This window comes from Botryllus schlosseri, chromosome 1 (genome assembly GCF_051294905.1).
Source record: "Botryllus schlosseri isolate E-star chromosome 1, Bs_hap1, whole genome shotgun sequence".
In the NCBI taxonomy this organism is placed as follows: Eukaryota; Metazoa; Chordata; class Ascidiacea; order Stolidobranchia; family Styelidae; genus Botryllus; species Botryllus schlosseri.
In genome coordinates this window covers 2,087,550-2,106,261 of record NC_137236.1, presented here as the reverse complement: position 1 = coordinate 2,106,261, position 18,712 = coordinate 2,087,550, and the positions used below count along the sequence as shown (strand labels likewise).

The following is an 18,712-nucleotide window of genomic DNA, read 5'->3' as shown; positions in this document are numbered from 1 at the left end:
TGGACCAATTTCTAGGTAGTCCGTGTCATATATTTTTTTTCGTTTACTGGCGATGTCTTCATCCAAACCCCACCGTAGGTCCGTATCAAGATCAAAACAAGTGTAAAAGACATCCCTGCTTGGAACACGATTTTTAGTCATGTCGGTACGACGAAATTGGTCACCGTGAATACTATCATTTCAGAAATGACCGAAATTTCAATTTGAGTGACCTATGGCTTCTACTGGATGGAATTGAGTCAAATTTGGTGTGCAACGTTTTTTAGGTAACCTGATGATTTGACAACTACCGGTGAGGTGATGAAATTTTTTTTGAACACCCCTCTAAACATCTAGAACACTTTCAAAAAGTCAGAAAAGAGTACGAATGTTAACACTAGTGTCAATGGCAGTGACTTGTTGCTGACGGTGACTACAGTGTAACCTCAACAGCACTGTCGGATGGTTATAATTTGACCTGTACCAAAAATGCTCGACATTTTCTGTCTTGAGAGAATGGAAATGTTTCCTACTAGAAATCTCAACATGTATTAGAAATGCGCCGGATAATACGGCCATTTTTTCAGAATCGCCTAGCGGGGCAGACTAAACCGTCCAATCTGGTGATCCAAATTATATCGTAGTACATGATGCAGTGTTGATGGCTCGAGTCATGACTTGACTCGAGTCAGACTCGAGTCATCTTTTTCGCATGACTTGACTTGACTCGAGTCACATTGATACAATGACTTGACTTGACTTGACTCGACGTATCAGAAATGTGGATTGACTCGTGACTCGGACCAAAATTCACGAGTCAATTTCAAGTTATCAAGTAATCGGTGTGGATCAAAATCACTGTATCTTGCATATATTCGGATTGTTCGCGAAACGCTGGTGTAACCCGTGAGAGCGAATAATCATTCAAATATTGTGCGTTTCACTAAGTCTCGATTGTTCTCTCACAAATAAATTGACCGCAAACGAAGTGATTGAAGCTTACAGCTGACGTTGTCGTAACTTGAGTACTAAATTAATAAAATAGCGAAATGTCTATTTCTGACTTGACTTGACTCGACTTGACTCGAGTCACCTCCGAAAATCGAGTGACTTGACTTGACTCGAGTCACCTTTGAAAATTGATTGACTTTACTTGACTCCAGTCAAAATGTGCAATGACTCGAATTGACTCGTGACTCGAAGGTAGTGACTTGATTCCAACACTGACATGATGGCCCCCAGTGACATGGTCAACAATAGTGGTAAGCATCATTGCAATACACAATATTATTATAATTTCTCACTGCAGATCGAATACACCCGATGCATATTCAACTTTGGATATCGTCCTTCACTGGATGAGATTTTGTCTCTCGTCAACAACTCTAATTTGAAGAAAGTAACATTGGTTTACTACGGAGGAAGAGATATGTTGAAAGGAGACGAATTGCAGAAAGTCAAGAAAATTGTAAATGATCTCGATACTGAGTTGGAAGTTTTAGAATGTGAGTCATTGTTTGGTTGCATCGTATCTTAGATACATTTTATTACGTAAATTAAATAGGCGCGATCACTTTGAATGAAATGGTCAATTCAGGCCCAATTCGTTACTAACGCTAGAAATCATGAGGGTTTAGTTTCATACATGACATAGTGTCGTTATCATGGTTATGTAATAACACAATGTATTCATGAATTTTAAGTTCTGTCAATATCCCATACTTAATACGAGTTCTGAGAGTTACTAACACGAGTTCATGAATGATTAGAGGTAAACAAAGTAGACCCATGCAGAACGATAAATAGCGCCGTAAGCTGCTGCTGATAAACAAGTAGAAGTAGGAATTCCCAAGAAATCACAAATTGACTTGAGGTGGAAGTAGAAAATGTATTAGTCTGAAATGTAATGAGATAAGTAGTTTCCAAAAGTAGATTTGGTCGAAGGGACGCATACTTTTAGCAGTTTATAGGATATATCTACTTTCGAAATTGCAAGATATGTCTTTGCGGCTAATGCAAAATGACTAATGACACTGCAAGTTAGTGGAATCTTTGAAAATATGTTGATGCAGTCACCGTGATACATGAGCTATTTAAGGCGGCTCCTATAAGAATTTCACTGAAAACGATGACGAATACGCAGCTAGGAACAACTCGATATGTTCAAAATCAATATTGTATAAAGTAAGTAGTTTTGACTAACAACTGTGACAAGAAGTAGAAAGAGAAGTGGTCTAAAATGACAACCCCTTGATTAAGCGATGCAAGTAGACAGCACTACTTGAGTAGTCTGATAAAGTAGAGTTACTCCGTTAATGAGCACCTCTCTGCAGGATGTGTGGTTTTATGTCATACAGCATCCCACTTTTTATATTGGCGTTGATAGAATCATTTAATCATTCATATGCATTGTGCATTCTTTTCAGTAGAACTGAATTATAATCAACAACATTGCATTAATCCCGAAATCGTTTAGTCCAACCTAATCAAGTACTATAAATCTTAAAATAGCATTCGGTATGACTTTGTTCGATTTACCTTTGATACGAAAACAAATATGCGAGTTCATATCCGTTCTGTGAAAGTATCTCACAGAACGTGGAACCGGTGCGAATATTTATCAAATATAAATTTAGTGATTTGAATCGATTGACATTACGTAAAGAATTAGCTGCATATTGCAGGGAATGTTTTACAAATGGATTACAGTTACTTTCACCCACTCCCATATCTAATTGGATTAGATATACGTAGTGCATTGTACCGTCGGGGGCATCATATTGTGTGTGATTTCTCCTTTCACTGTCCACTGACATAACCATGACACATTAAAGGGCACTGTGCTCTAAATATAATGTAGTCTGAAATGAAAGTTGAGAGTGAGAAAATACATTTTTGCCGCAGAAATTTTCCCTTCGAAAGCCACCGCTTTTGAACGGAAACTAGAACAAATAATATAACGATCTTTATTACTCCACTTTATACATAGGCTATGTATGGTATTGAGGTCACGCGTCTCTTGTACCTGGATTTTGATTGGATGTTTACTTATGATTCGTTCGAAGATGTATTTGCATCTGTACTTTGACATAGAAATTCTCGTAACTTTCCATTTTAATGCGACTTTTTGACCAAGTTTCCACCATTACCGGATTGGACGTGGATATGGACGCGTGAAAAAATAAAATATGGATTTGTACTTGGATTTGAATGTATCATCAGTAATAGGATTCGGATTTGAAATAGTAGATAAGCGCAGGCTCAGTATGCCTATCTACCATAACTAACCGCCGTGTATCGTAGAACGCAATTCATTTATACTTTTGATTATTTCAACTCGCTTCAATCTGATGACTTTTTGAGATATTACGCAATAGGTTCAGCAACAGAGCACAATTCATAGGATGCATACATCTTTTACTAACAAATATCTAATATCTCTAAATTCCATTTTAGTGCCACTCTTTATCTTTGTTAAAGATGCCTGGCAGCGACTAGACAACGATTTTCATCGGAGGTGAGTAGATGTTGCGAAGTGTGACTGTTCTAAAATTAGAGTTGAGATTTGTCCTTCCATTTCATCGTCGATCCATTCTCATGCACATTTGGTTTAAAAAACATCCTAGAAATATTGTGACACGCTCTGTGTAATATTCAATTATTATACAATAATATTTATTGTGATGTCGGAAAGTGACGTCATAACGATGACACGCGGTACACAACATGTATGTTTGATTAAAAAAAAAAAACGTTGCTTTTCCTGCAATAATGTAACAGCGTTGTCATACATCATTTTAGATCGATTCGCAGCAAACTTATCACATCATTCCTAGTTTTGCTAAAAAAATGAAAATTGTGAAGTACAAATAAAAGTAATCAGTATTATAAATGCTTCAGTAAGTAGTGAATGTGGCCAACACGTACTTTTGTACTTTGAAAAAGTAGAAGTACTTGGTTATTGACCATATCCACTAATGAGCAATAGTAAAGTTGATCTTCGGCAGTAATGCGTCACTTCAATGCATGATTATTTGCTTCAATCAGACCGAGCCGATATCATTTTCTTGGGAGAAGTATTTGTTATATTAGAAAACGAGAGATTTGATGAGATACTCGAAAAATTTATATGTCAACACGACATTGGTCGAAATTTAATACGTCAAGATTGTTAAGCTGCTTGATGTGAAATAATTAGAGTCAATGGTCGTAATAATTAGTTGCATCAATTTTATAGAAACTATCGAAATACTCGAACAGAAGTTGGAGCGGTCCTGTACATTTTTTAATCGGGAGCCTCTGTGAATAGTGTAAATCAATGGTTCTCAGCCTGGGGGACGGGCCCCCTTTGGTGGGCTTGAAAGTATCTGAAGGGGGCGCGAAGAAGCGGTCAATTAGAAAAAAATTGCAGTTATGCACGATTTACCTCCAATTTACACGCGTTTCTGTATATATAGACCGAACTTCCTATTTTTTAATTCTTCATAAACAGTCATATCCTTCAATGCCATTCACCAGTAAATCTGTTAAAGTTGCTAGGATGAGCATCCCGGTTGGATTCCGTGATATGACGATAAGGGGGCGCGAGATTTTTCACTATTATAAAGGGGTGCGTGGCTAAAAAAAGGTTGTGAACCGTTGGTGTGTAAATAAAGCTTTGAAAAGTACTAGAGCATATGAATTTCAAATATTATTATTGGGACTGGTTGTCGCATACTTTTATTAGGTAATCGTAAGTGACAACTTACAGATTTTCCATACCCATCCATCGTCTTGAAAAAGAATGTGCTGAAGAATTATGCCACAAATTGACGAGATTTCAGATTAATTTTCAGCCAGGTTCAGTCATCTAGAAGATTTTCTGCTTTTGCGATATGCTAAAACTAGAATAACAGTTACATTTTTTTAACATATAGTATAATTAGAATTGACGTTACACAGTTACCTCCAAATTATTGTCGAATTATAATTATTGCGTCACTTTTTTCAGAATTTATTGAAACTATAGTTATTGCTATACATTTTTCCAAATTAGATTGTAATTAGAATTGAATCTGCAAAAACTAGGTCATTGAATCCAATTCCGTTACTATCAAATCATCGTTCTTTCTCATGAGCATGATAATAGCAAATGTCTGTCCAACAAGCTTGGCTCGTTTGGCACTATACAGTTCTCTCAGTAGCATTTACAGGAAAACCAGAGATAGGGTTTGCGTTGAAATGAGAACGTATAAAAATTTCTCAGAATCACGGCAAAGAATCATTTCACAAATTATATTCGACTTAGATTACAGGCATTTAGCTTTATTTAGTCTAATTAGACAACTAGAATTATTTAATTATCCATGTCTGATAGGAGTGCGCTTATCGTCACCTATTTAAGGTTACCTTGATGATAAAACACACATACCTATTTTTGATGAATTTTACACTCATACAGATGATCCTAGTGGCATTAAAAATATACTTTTCATGAAACAAGCTGTTAAAATACATTAAAACTGCCTGTATAATTCTACATTTTTCCAAATTAGATTGGAATTAAAATTACTGAATCCGCAAAAACTAGGTCATTGAATCCAGTTCCATTACTATCAAATCATGGTTTATTCTCATGGGCATGATAATAGAAAATGTCTGTGAAACAAGTTCGGCTCGTTTCGCACTATACAGTTCTCTCAGTAGCATTTACAGGGTTTGAATTAAAATGAGAACATATAAAAATTTGACAAATTAGATTAGAATTAGAGCAGACAATCATTTCACAAAATAGATTCAAATTAGATTACCGACATTCCGCTCAAACTAGTCTAATTAGACAACTTGAATTGTCTAATTATCTAAGCATGATAGTAGTGCGCTTATCGCCACCTATTTTAGGCTACCTTGAATAAGAAACGTAAGTCCCTAGTTTTGATGAATTTTTCACTCATAGAGATGATCCTACTGGCAATAAAAATATAATTTCCATCAAACAAACTGTAGAGCTACTGTTTAAGTGTCATTGATACGTGACATTGTCAACTACACCGCAATTTCTCTAATGGAAATGTAAACCGTCCAAAATGTTCTCTAGCAAGTACACCGTCCCAGCCAATACCGTTCCCTGGGATACGATGTGTTGCCTGCAGGTTTATTTTCATTAAATGGGAGTACTTAATGTACATGTTACCGTATATTGAATTGCGTGCCCAAGATACCTGAGAATCATACTGCGAAAATATAAATGCACAATCCACCTGTCGATTCAATCCCTAAAATCTATCCGACTATGAGCCCAGTTCCTCTACAAAAATTCGAATTCTATTTTGTGCAGTGCAATGACGTGCCCGCACGTACAGTCCATCTTCTGCGCATAGTCCGAATAGTTTGCAGAAGTGGTTGATTAACTAGGATATTGATTTATTCAGAGGTACTTGTTTTTCAGGGAGCGGGATATAAGGCGTGGGATTCAACAACGCTAATCGTGTACTAGAGCCAACATTTCCTCATCATCAAAATTGAAATTTGGAGAGTAGAATTACCGCGTTTCATCTAATAATTTAATATGACTATTTCATGTTTAATTGCTGCAATTTCGCGATGCTATTTATATCGTGCATATTGCATTTTACAATTTTAGATAACCAAAACTTTTGCAAAAAAATTCACAATTCAATGAAAACAGTGGTAATACCGTAAACGTCACGTCGATCCTAAACATTTCCGAAAATGAATGTTCACGGTGATTTGAATGTGCATATGCTTTTACTACAGTAGAGTTCATGCCGTCATACTGTTGATTTTTTTGCAATTATAATGATTGATTCGCAAGGTAGCATCGAATAGCGGGATAAAATAATTGATTATAATAGAAGTTACATAAAATACATAAATATGGAAAAATGAAAAAAAATTGTTATAATCTTAGATGTGCAGTGTGTAGTGTGTGGTGTTGTTATGTTTTGTGATGTATTATGATAGAAATTAAATACTTCAAAAAAAACCCAAAAAATATAAAATGTAAAATTTTGTTGAAAATAAATGTACTGTAGTTTAGTGTATGAAATCCATTGTAATGTCAGTTATGTAGAGTTCTCCATGTTCCATCAAGATCTCGTGATCTTTCTCTATATCTTTAGTACAGTTGACTTCAGGAGAGCGTTGAAAGGTATAGGCTGCTTACCGAGTTCAAAACTTCCATTATCAAGATATTTCATGACCTTGATATTATTCTGTAGAATGACTGTCGCTGCACTTCAAGCTAACGATTTTTCTCGCTTCTATGACCAATGACCATGTTTTCTGCTACCTTGGTGTTTCCAAATGCTTCATAATATAATTGACTCATCCCTCTTGATGTGCTCGTTTAATATTGGTATGTGATTAATTGATTCTCAATGACATTAATACACCATAGTTGACTGTAAAAGAGGCAAATTGTGCATCCATCACAATCGAAATTTATGACGATCTTATGAATGTGATTCAATATTCCCTTTGTACTGAGATATTATGATTTTCTGCTTGACATTCCATAAATTAGTCTTACTGTCCATTGTGACTAATTTGCAATTATACTGACATTATCCGCAACTCATAACTCAGAGTATTGTTAATGACTCCTAATAAGTATATTCATGTTAGACTTAGAGAGTAGTGGCGGGAATTTCCGGAATTTTATGTTGTATTGGGTTGCATTTTCATGTTATGAAATGTGTAGTATTGATTTGAAATAAATATTAATTAGTTATTTGAGATACGCATTTTATTTGGGTTATCGGGATATGGAGAGACAATGTATTTTACGCGAATGTGTACAATGTGACAAAAGGATGCATAGCAATCAGTATAAATGCCAGACAATCGTTTCATGTGTCAAAACTTAATTCGAATGAGAGGTAGGTAGACTTGGTGAAGATGTGAGGATATGTATCGTCATTTGTCGTTAAATGTTAGAATGCCAATAGGCATGTGTTGTAGGGTGGAGTGAAAATGACTTTTTATAAGTAACAAAATGTTTGACTTTTTTAACGTGTCATAAAAATTGCCCTAGTAATGACTTTGAATCATGTCTGGTACTTTGAAATTTCAACTTGACTTGACTAGTTACTTGTCTCGACGTGACTCAGGTCACCTCCAAAAAACGAGTGACCTGACTTGAACCTTTTCGCCTATGAAAATCAAGTGAATTGACTTGACTCGAGTCAAAATGTGCAATTACTTGTGATTCGAGGGCAGTGACTTAATCCCAACACTGCCACGTTCGAACATCAACGAGGAGGGCTGCGTTCCAATATAACTGATGTTCGCGTGCAGTCTTTACTAAGGTAGGGTTACCATTAGGGCTGGGCAAAATCGAGTACCTGAGTGATTCGATTCTGAATCACGTTTTATGCTTCGAGTCGAGTCGAGTATTCGAGTATCACTCATTATGACGTCACAACATAATGAACTATGTCAAATTTCAAATATGTACCTTTTATGCCACCACAAAGAATATAACGCCTGGCATCCGTTACATTAAAGATACTTTGATATTTTTTCGACCATACCGATTTCATTGCACTTCGTGACAATGTTGTGGAATGATCATGACTTCGGAAATATGTTATTTCCAGTAACGTTCGTAGCTGTGAACAATGTCTCGTATGCTGCGACACGGCCAAACAAGATTTCAAGGCTTCGTCGGTGGAAAATAGTATGAAAACTATAATTCCCGTTAGTAAATTAACTTTCAGTGGCGAGAAGCGTATATCTTCATTACTCGAAAAAATCGTCTTTTACTACTCGACTCGAATCATTAAAATTAATGCTCGATTCAGATTCGAGTACTCGAATCATTGTGCCCAGCCCTAGTTACCATACGTCCTCTTTAAAGAGGATTTGTCCTCTATTTTGAAAGTGTCTTCGGAGGACGCCCTTTTGTCCTCTATTTTGAGAATTCAGGTCATGTTTATAGCAAAATGCGACTGATATGCCGTAAATCAGCACCTAAGTGACGCTCCCGCGGAAGCTGGGCGGAAAGTTTAATTTTTTTTCGTCAACCACCTGACAATGTGGAGTATTTTGTGCGCCGTGCGAGAAAGTTGGCGCGATTAGGGCATAATGTATATATTCTGTAATCCAAGAGCTTAATTTTCTCATATCCGGCTCACCGATCGGAGAAGTTGCCCGCCCACCGCCTCTGGCATAGGGCAAGTTCAAAACGATATATACAGCGGTTACTAGGCAAGCGGTCTCCTTGGTTTCCAAACGCGTCATGCATTGATGGCTCCTCACCTTTCTGGCAGCATAGTCCTTTTAAATGTTTATAATACGTACTCTATTCGAGTGTGTGCTTTATCGACTGATCCGATAATATCGATATGTACAGGAGAATAAAATTCCGAGAGATGACAGAACTAAATAGATTATGAAGGAAATGTAATATCGAACTGCATGATGTTATTAACGACATTGTTAATGCATCTTTATTCCGCACAACGCTATTTGCTGATGATACTCACCTCTTCATAACCTCCAACACTGTCGATGATTTGCATGCATCTGTGAATAGGGAACTCCCAAAAGTGTCGAGATGGCTGCAAGCAAACAAACTAAGTTTGAATGCAGATAAGACCGAGATGCTCGTTTTAAATAATGCCAGTCATAATTTCACTGTGAACATCACTCATAAACAAATCTCAATATGTGAATCAGCAAAATATCTCGGCGTCACCATTGATTCCAAATTGTCTTGGAAGCAGCATATTGAATGCACAATATCAAAACTAGCTCGGTGTGTGGGAATAATGACCCGTCTCCAATCTTTGGTTTCCAGTTCAGTACTACGAACCATCTACTTCTCTCTTTTCCACTCGCATCTGCAATATGGAATCGTAGTATGGGGAAATGCATTTACAACATTTTTGTGCAGAATTCGAACCCTGCAAAACCGTGCGATACGGCTGATCTCATCTGTACCTTTACGTACCAATTTATCGCCTTACTACCGTAAGCATCGAATTTTGCGAGTTGATGAACTATATCGCTTCGAAGTATCAAAAGTTGTTCACAAATATTTTTCCAATAGTCTCCCTCCTGTGTTTGATGACTTTTTCATACCTGCTAAACATGTCCATTCCCATTACACGAGATCTTCGTCTAAAGGAAACGTCTACTTACCCCAACCCAATAGCAACCTAACTAAGAGATCTATCGACTACTCGGGACCTATCATCTGGAATGCATTACCATCACATATCCGTGAATTGCCTTATAATAGATTCAAAAAAGCCCTACTTGATCACCTCTTGTCGTTACACTAACACTGTTGCCCTACCTCGCCCAGACATTGCTTCATTGATCATTTGCTACCATTGTTTAATTTTTTTTCTATTTTCCTTTCGTAACTAAACATTTTTTTACAGCCAGACTGTTCTGAGTCAAGTGTACCTGTTTGATGCTGGTGTGATCAGACTAGATGACCTTCACGGTCTTATCGATCATTCCTATCTAATACCGAATACTGTGCACGCATATTTTCTGTACCACCATCACTGCCGTTTGTTATGTATTTTGGTTCGATGAAAATAAAGACTCTCTCTCTCTCTATGTTATCGATTTACCACCTTTCGTTCTTCCGCGTGGTGGAGCTAATGTATCACGTGCATCAATGGGGCTGAGTCAAAACATGGAATGAAATCAGCTGATTGAGTGTTCTAATATCAGTTTTAATTCGATCGGACGTTGGAGATATAGCTAATATGTTTCAGAGTACAGGCTAACTTACTTATATTACTGGATAAAGCGAAATAGAATGACATTGTAATGTTTTACACCCGAATTTAGGAAGAATAGATGGATCTCCACGATGCCGTATGGCCGAATGCGCAAACCTAACCTAGCTACTTCATGTTGATTGATTGTAGACCAGTGCTTAATTGGCATACCGTTTCGCGCTTCTACTATGCTCACACACAGTAGTACAGTCTTGGTATATCGATGGGAATAGAGGTTACCAACTCGAAATTGTGATGGCCTCTGGCTGCATCAGTGTGTTACGAAAGGTTTGATGTGATGTGACACTGTGATGTATAATCTTTTGAAATGGTACCATGGCCTGTTAGTCAATACCGGTTACCCCAAACTCTGAAAATCGCCCTCGGCAAGGAAGAAGTGTTTATGTATTCAATCAATATGCTCGAAAATGGAATCCTGATACGTTTAGCGTGATATGTTTGGTGTGCCAAGACGGTTCTCAGCGTCTTGCTTCGCAGCTGTGTGTATTCAGTAGAGTCTTTAGTCTGCACAAGACCCTGATTCCATATTGGCTTACAGCTTCTATCAAGCATGATTTTCGAGTTTCCATGCAGTATCGATCGTTCGTTCCTGCCTCGCCCGAAAAAGCAATTACTGAATATAAAATGATGCTAGCGCTGCAAGTCTGATTAAGTTCAACCTTAAGCCATGATCAAGCCAGCTTACTGGATTGTTTGTGACTGCTGTATGTAGGTAATTACATGTCAAATGAACCAAAGAGAAATTCGGTCTCTATCAAGTTGCAGATTTTGCTGAAATTTGACTCATCACCTTGTGAAAGGCTATTGCTAAGTAGATAGCTACCGGTATCCATTTTGAATGAAATTTTCAAGTTATTACATGATGAAAACAAGCTTTCTGATCATTTAACTGTGAAATCCAGGTGCTGCTCTAGGCGGATATGAATTCGTGTCTGTATAAATGAGCTACTTAGACCTACCTGAGAATTTTGGCATGTTGTATAAATTGATACATTCAGCAAGTCAGTGAGAAAATATTCATATTTGGTGCTCAGCCATGATTGTAGCTGAAGGTAAAGCCAATGAAAATCACTCATGCGCAAAAATATTTTATAATTCTCACTACCATTTCTGTTTACTTGAAAATTTTTGTCATAGGAATTGAGTTTTTATGTAATAGGCTATGATATCCTTATAAACTTGTGACTACAGGGAATATTTCAGATTCTAAAAAATGTGGTGATTCTGCTGAAAATTATGCTCCATATTCTAGTTACAGAATTTTGCCATCTAACTCATTACTTAAGTACATGCTCCATGTTGCAACAGAATTCATGTGACAACCTTCACAAAACTTTTGAAGTAGGCCTACGATATAGACAGAAATGAGAGGGAGACATTAGGGGCTGTGTACCTGAAATTATCACCTCAACTCTTGCATGATAAAATCAATCAACTTATGTAACATAACAACAAGAACAACTATTTATTGCCAAAGACAATTTCAAATCAGCTTGAAAAACTTTCATTTCAAGGTTAAATAAGCAGAAAAAGCTTTTTTTTTTAATGGGATAACCTGATAACGCTCATGTTGGCCTACCGGTATTCCGTTAGAATAAATTGCTTTTGAATCATATCAACTCATACTTCATAATGTCTTGATCCAAATATTTGCAAAATCTGAAACTTTATTGATACCCAATCTAATTTTTGTTTGATCTGAAATTGAATTACAGATTGGAGTCAGCAGTATCTATGTATGAAGTTGATTTAGACTAGGTCTATTAGCCTACCAATTACATATTATTAGGCAAAACATGTAAGTCACATTTCTCTCCCAGACCAGATTTCATATAACAAGTTGCTTCCAACTTTTATGTAGACAGAATAGTGCTTAAAATGTTCCAAGTTTGTGTCACGCATGATGGATATTGAAAGGGGTAGGCTATTAAGACTGATATTGACCCCTGACTCCATTTGTTTGTTGAAATTTTTCCCTTCAATATCAAGAGCTTCTTGTATTCTGTTATTAAAAGCCATCATCCGCTCTTAACTACTTTAATACCGGTACACTGTTTTATGACCGTACTGTAACAGGGAATATGAAACTACGGTACCGGTAATTAAACTTCATGGATGAGTGAGCACAAAATGGTTTCATTGTATTAATATTGAAAAAATCATGTTTTCCACCCTCAGTGTTAGATACCAGATTCACTCCTAAAATGACATGAAAATCTGAGACCTAGTGGCAATGTTCCCTCTAAGCTGCGCACGTGCGCAAATGCGCAGTGCTTGCACGGTCTCTGCGCACAGAAAATCTAAGTTGCGCACAAAAAATCCGAAGTGATGACCTTTTTTTAAGTCGTTACGCACTGTTTTCCAAGGGCCTGCGCAGTGAGTTGGTGAGCGTGCGCAGACTCGTCAAATATTAGAGGGAACATTGCCTAGTGGGTTGCTGTATTGTTGACTTGAAATGGAATTACCGATGGACGATGATGCTGGAGGCAAAATCATGCAGGAAAAAGGTTTGTTCGTAATTACTAGAGTTACATGACTGTATACATCACTGGTTCCCAACCTTTTTGACCTCGCGGCACACATTGAAAATGAAAAAGAGTTCGCGGCACACTAGTACAGTGCTGGTTCTGTACTTATTTGGCTTACGGCAAAAGCAAACTACCAGAATGCGTATAGCAACAACCACAGTCTTATATAGGTGGTCACTGGTCACTGACGAATTACTTCTGCCTTTTCGGTGTACTCAAGTATGCTTTTCGCTGCTTTAAAGAAGAAATTAAGTTTTCTTTTTATCTCTGCGGACATTTCACGTCTACGAATGCTATAATTTGACATGGGGATCGTTTTCAATTCTTCTTTTTTTACAATTTTATTGCAGACAGGAATAAGGACTTTCTCTCAATCCGTGTGAGGTTTTGAATTATCAATTGCCACATAACTTGCCAGCTGAGATCTCGTTCAAACTTCCAGCTGAGGTTAATTTCATAAGATTGGCTTGACAACAAAGTCTGCCCACTACCTCGTTGTCCATGTAATTAACCGTCGCATGGAAGAGTCCAATCGCGATCGTCACTAACAAATACAGACGCGTATAGAGGTGTCTATACTTGGAAGCCAAACGCGTTTCCATGCAGATCGTGTAATAGCTTCTGTGGGGATAGCAATACATCAGTCAAGAGTCTTACTGGCAGCCAGCTGCTGTTCAATTGCAGTTCCACTTCCAACAAACAGGGATGATAAACCTCAGGACCGGTGGAATTTGTTAACTGATATAATTTGATCAACATTACTTTTCAATTCTCAAATTTGTCGCCTGCAACATTACGTTGCGCCCTGGGCCTACATTTTACCTGCAATGCTGGCACGCTACCTAACTATCGCAATGTGAATGGCTATGTCGGCAATTCTAATTTGTAAACGTGAACCTCACTTCCAAATGAGTATACATTTCTCGATGGTGGGGATGCCTTCCTAGGTGTTGGAGGTTTATGTTGGCTCCTACTCGTCCTCGGATCTGCAAAAGCAGTATCTTACTAAATGTGGACCGTGCTATAAGTTGGCATCTCAGAAATCAAAATATGTTATATCGGCATGGTATAAAATTATCATCGATAACGAAGACATGGCAAGAATACGACTACAAATAGAAACAGAAGAAGGTCATCAACTACGTCACATCCCTGTTCTGCCTCCGGTTCTGATGGGGTGACAAGTAAAAGGTGACCTTCGGCCACACCTCAACATCACGGTCCAATAGCCCGAGTCTAGTTATCTATCTATCTGTCACCGTCCCAAATGCTACTATATGTGGGACAACTAGCGTATCACACCAATTGACGGTGGAGGCCCCAGTTTCATTCATGGCAGTGCAGTAGCAAGTTACGAAGCGTCGCAGATTTATGAGATTTTCCGACCCTATACGTTGCTGTGCTCAGACCGTCTTTACAATAAAAAGCCAGAAAAGACCCAATCCATGAGCTGATGGGGATGGCTAATTGAGATAACGTTACTTATGGCCGTCGCGACATCCTTGTATCTGTTCACTACATCGGATTGTACATCCAGGGCCGCAACAGTACTTCGTCAGGCCCCCCCAAAACGTTGGTCCTGGCCCCCCATAGGGTGATAAACCTAACTTCTGGGGGGCTTCGCCCCCCAGACCCCCCTCAGCCTGTACGTTGTTTACCGCTGCTTATCATCTATATTCGCTGTCCGTTGGCTCAAACAGTTTTTATCGCCTATACGCGCGAAGCGCGAAAAAATTCCATAATTCATGACTGAATAGGGCAATGTGATCGGGAATTGCATATATATTGCTATAAATTTTTATCCTTTCTCTGCTTACGTAATCAGATTTACCGGTAGAGCAGCGTGAGGTGTGTTTGAAAGGGTGACCCCTCAATAATAAATAAACATCTCCGGGTGTATTGTATACCCGTTGGCAGGAACGAAACAGCACTTCGTCTGGCCCCTAAAAACTGGAGTCTTGGGCTGCCACAGGGTGACAAACCGACCCGTCAGGCCGCTACCACGTTGTTCACTTTTGCCACGAAATTACAGACGTACTGCTTCCTAAGCCAGCGCGAAGCGTAAAAATTTTCGATAATTTTTGATAAAATCGGTCAATAAGATCGGGAATTGCATATATATTGCTATCAATTTCTTGTCCTCTATTCTCAGTTTCTCACGTAATCAGATTTACCGGTAGAGCTGAGTCAGGTGTTGTCTTGGAAAATGTAGAGCCCGTAAATAAGAATCTTGGGGAAGGTGGACCCGTTGGTATGACTTCGTTACATGATGTTATTTCGTGACCTCCTGTTTGCCATATCAAAAATATACAATCTCCCAAACCTACTAAACTAAAAGATCACACGATTTCAAATTGGTATTTCTTCACTGGCATATATTTTTTTCCTGCGGGGTGGTATTTGTCTTGTGAGGTTCAGATTGCCAAGACAGGAACATTTAGGTGCCAGTCATTTGGCGCCTATAGACTATTAAGCCCACATGTATTTTGTATATATAACGAAGTTTTCGGTCTGCATAAGGGCAGTCCTTTTCGGCCAAGGTTTTCTCGCTGCCGATCGTTCTGGCACACTTCTTGCAGTCGCATGTTATATGGCCTAAAACTTTATATGTCTTGGTGCGTCGTGGCGAGGTAATGGCCATAACGCTGATATACCCATTTCTATAAATCTTGCGTATTTTTTCTTGTGGGAAGAGTACCCAATATTCAAGATACTTGGCAACTTGAAATCGTGCGCAGCGCGAAAAATTTTTGATAAAGTTGCTAAAATTTTCAAAAAATACTCTATAATTTATGCTAATTCACGAAATAATTTTGGGCCCCCTTCGAGCTCGCCCCCCCAATTGGGGGTTTTGGGGTGCGGCAGTTACGGCCCTGTGTACATCGCGTGTCTTGATATAGTAAATTCAATAGAAACTCCAACAATGACACACTCAAAATTTGGATTTTTCTTATACTTCGACCCAGTTTAGCGCATTTGCTCGCGGCACACCTGAGCAGTCCAATTGGCACACTAGTGTGCCGCGGCACACCGGTTGGGAACCACTGGTATACATAGTGCATGAGTGATTCTATTCTGAATTAGGCTTCACGTCGAGTATTTGATATATGATATATGTGATTATAATCACTCATGATGACGATATAAGTATATGGGAGACCCAAAAGCTTGAGTATGTAGCCTACTTTTCATGCGACTACGAAACATAATGCCAGCTCTTCACCACATAATGATGATTTGGTATTTTTTGAAAATACTTCATTTGGCTTTGCGATCACAGCTACACAGAAATGTCATTGACGCTAACGTGCATAGCTTTGTACAATATGTTTCGTATGTTGGGATACAACTAATCGAGGTTTCAGAAAGTTGATGCAATTATAACTTTTCGATGGAAATGGGCGTAAAGTTTCATTACTCCAACAAAACGTCTTTCACTGATCGACTCGACTCATTACAGTTACGGTACTTGATTCAGATTCGAGTACCGGTGCGCAAATCATTGTACCACAAATTATTTTCTGAAATGCGCAACTGAAACTCTCCACTTTCCGAAATCCGCAACTAGAACCGAAACTACTAAATAATCAGTGGTTAGTTGATCACCCACTAAGTGGATGATAGTTTGTACAAGTCTGCCTGTCAACATATGTGTGACTTCATGACTACCGCTGTATGGCAACAACCTGGAAGGGAATGAGATTCGGGTTGATCAAGCTGTGAGCAGACAAAGAAATGAAACTATGAGAAAGATGGCAAGAGGGATTTGTATCCCGGCAGGGACGGCCTCTTATGACCAGGTATGTGTGGTCTAATATTCAGCAAAAAAATCTTCGGTATTGTGGAGTTGACCTACTCTAGACCACCGGTCGGTCAGACTTGAGAAACTAGAAAATTGTGGACTTTTCCAAATTAGATTAGAATTAGATTACTGGCATTTCGATCTGATTCAGTGAAATTAGACAACTAGAATTATCGAGTTGTCCAAGTCAGCGGTCGGCAACCTCTTTAGAGGTGACCCCAATTGAAACAATAAAACCAGCATTTACATGCATATTGTTTTCCAATATGCAAAACATGTTTAGGTATTGCTGAAGCATCAGTTGTTGAAAAATGTTGTCGTCCAAAAATATTCAAAAAATATTGTTTTCAATGGTCACTTCGCTCCAAAAATGAAGTGATATCAAATCAAAGATAATATTATGATTTTTTTTTTGGTTGTAGCTATTTTCTTCAGAAAACTGCTGTATTGGAACTGCAAAGTCATGATTTTTAGTAACGCCATGTTCCACTCTAGTTGCCTCTATGCTGTACAAAGCTATTCATTTGCGTCTGGAACCACTATAGTGCAGTATCATGTAGTTGCTGAATCATGGGTGAATGGTGCAAAATAGGGTGTGTCCATCTCTTCCGCCAGGCACTGCGACAGGCTGTGCAGTAAAGCTGTTCAAAAAAACTTTTTTTCCTGAACCTTGTTAGCTACGTGATTAAATCATCAGGTTGTCTTAAAAAATCGATGCACACGAAATTTGAATTCATTCCAACCGGTAAGGGCGTAATTCGCACGGTGTGAAAATTTAGAAATTACCTAAAAATGCCATAAAAAATAATTTTCAAATTTTTCTGTCATCCTCGGGAAATTGTTGCGCTGTCTTCAAAAACGATCCAAAACAAATTTGACTCGATTCCAACTAGTAGAAGCAGAGTTATTCGAGATTTTCGTTGATAATTCTTGGATTATCCACCGATCAAGGATAATCTCAGAACTATCAAAGAAAAACTCAAATGTCCCCGCTTTTACTGGTTGGAATTGAGTCAAATTTGTTTTGGATCGTTTTTGAAGACAGCGCAACAATTTCTTGGGGTTGACCAAAAATTTAAATTTTTTTTTGCATTTTTGGGTGTATTCAAAATTTTCAAACTGTACTAAGTCCGCGCTTACCGGTTGGTATGAATTCCAATTTCGTGTGCATCGTTTTTTAAGCCAAACTAATGATTTAATGATGCAGCCGGGTCAGTACATTTCAGGTGCTCCATGCCATATTCCCACCTTCTCGAAACGTCATGAAAATTGGCATGCTTACAGAGCTTTGTTTTCTGATTTCAGAAATCCAAATTTCATCAAAAAAGGTCGACGACTAGAACCGGAGGTATGACCGTCCAAAAATTGCCATTTTTGTGATCGCTCAAGCGGAAAAAATGGCAGAAATATATACATGTAACTTAAATTTGCCATAATTCGATCAAATTAAGGCTGTTGAGGGTGAAACTTTCCCACTTGGCCATTTACAGCACACTTAATGCATTTTCACCTTCTTTGACACCTGGGGATGCCTAGCTTGACCTTTGAACCCATGCTTTTATTTATAACTTTTGAAGGCACTCATGCATGACGTCAGTTTTAATTGCAGATATCTCATGGCTAACAGGTGGTATCATCAA

General features: G+C 38.2%; 2 protein-coding genes across 9 annotated transcripts in view; both read left to right on the top strand.

The window, feature by feature from the left end:
• LOC145452026 (uncharacterized) overlaps positions 1 to 18,712 on the top strand; it is a 289,897-nt gene that overhangs the window by 38,633 nt on the left and 232,552 nt on the right. The window lies entirely within an intron of this gene.
• LOC145443518 (uncharacterized) overlaps positions 1 to 18,712 on the top strand; it is a 216,646-nt gene that overhangs the window by 33,106 nt on the left and 164,828 nt on the right. For 2 of the 8 annotated variants that reach the window (XM_080321618.1, XM_080321553.1), the window contains exon 1: positions 337 to 1,484. The exons of 5 other annotated variants lie outside the window; for them this stretch is intronic. In XM_080321618.1, coding sequence (XP_080177744.1) covers positions 1,208 to 1,484 — 277 coding nt within the window. In that variant the 5' untranslated portion in view covers positions 337 to 1,207. Of the gene's footprint in view, positions 1 to 336; positions 1,485 to 3,435; positions 3,497 to 18,712 lie in introns of those variants that run through there. One more of the 8 variants, XM_080321495.1, reaches the window with a different exon arrangement.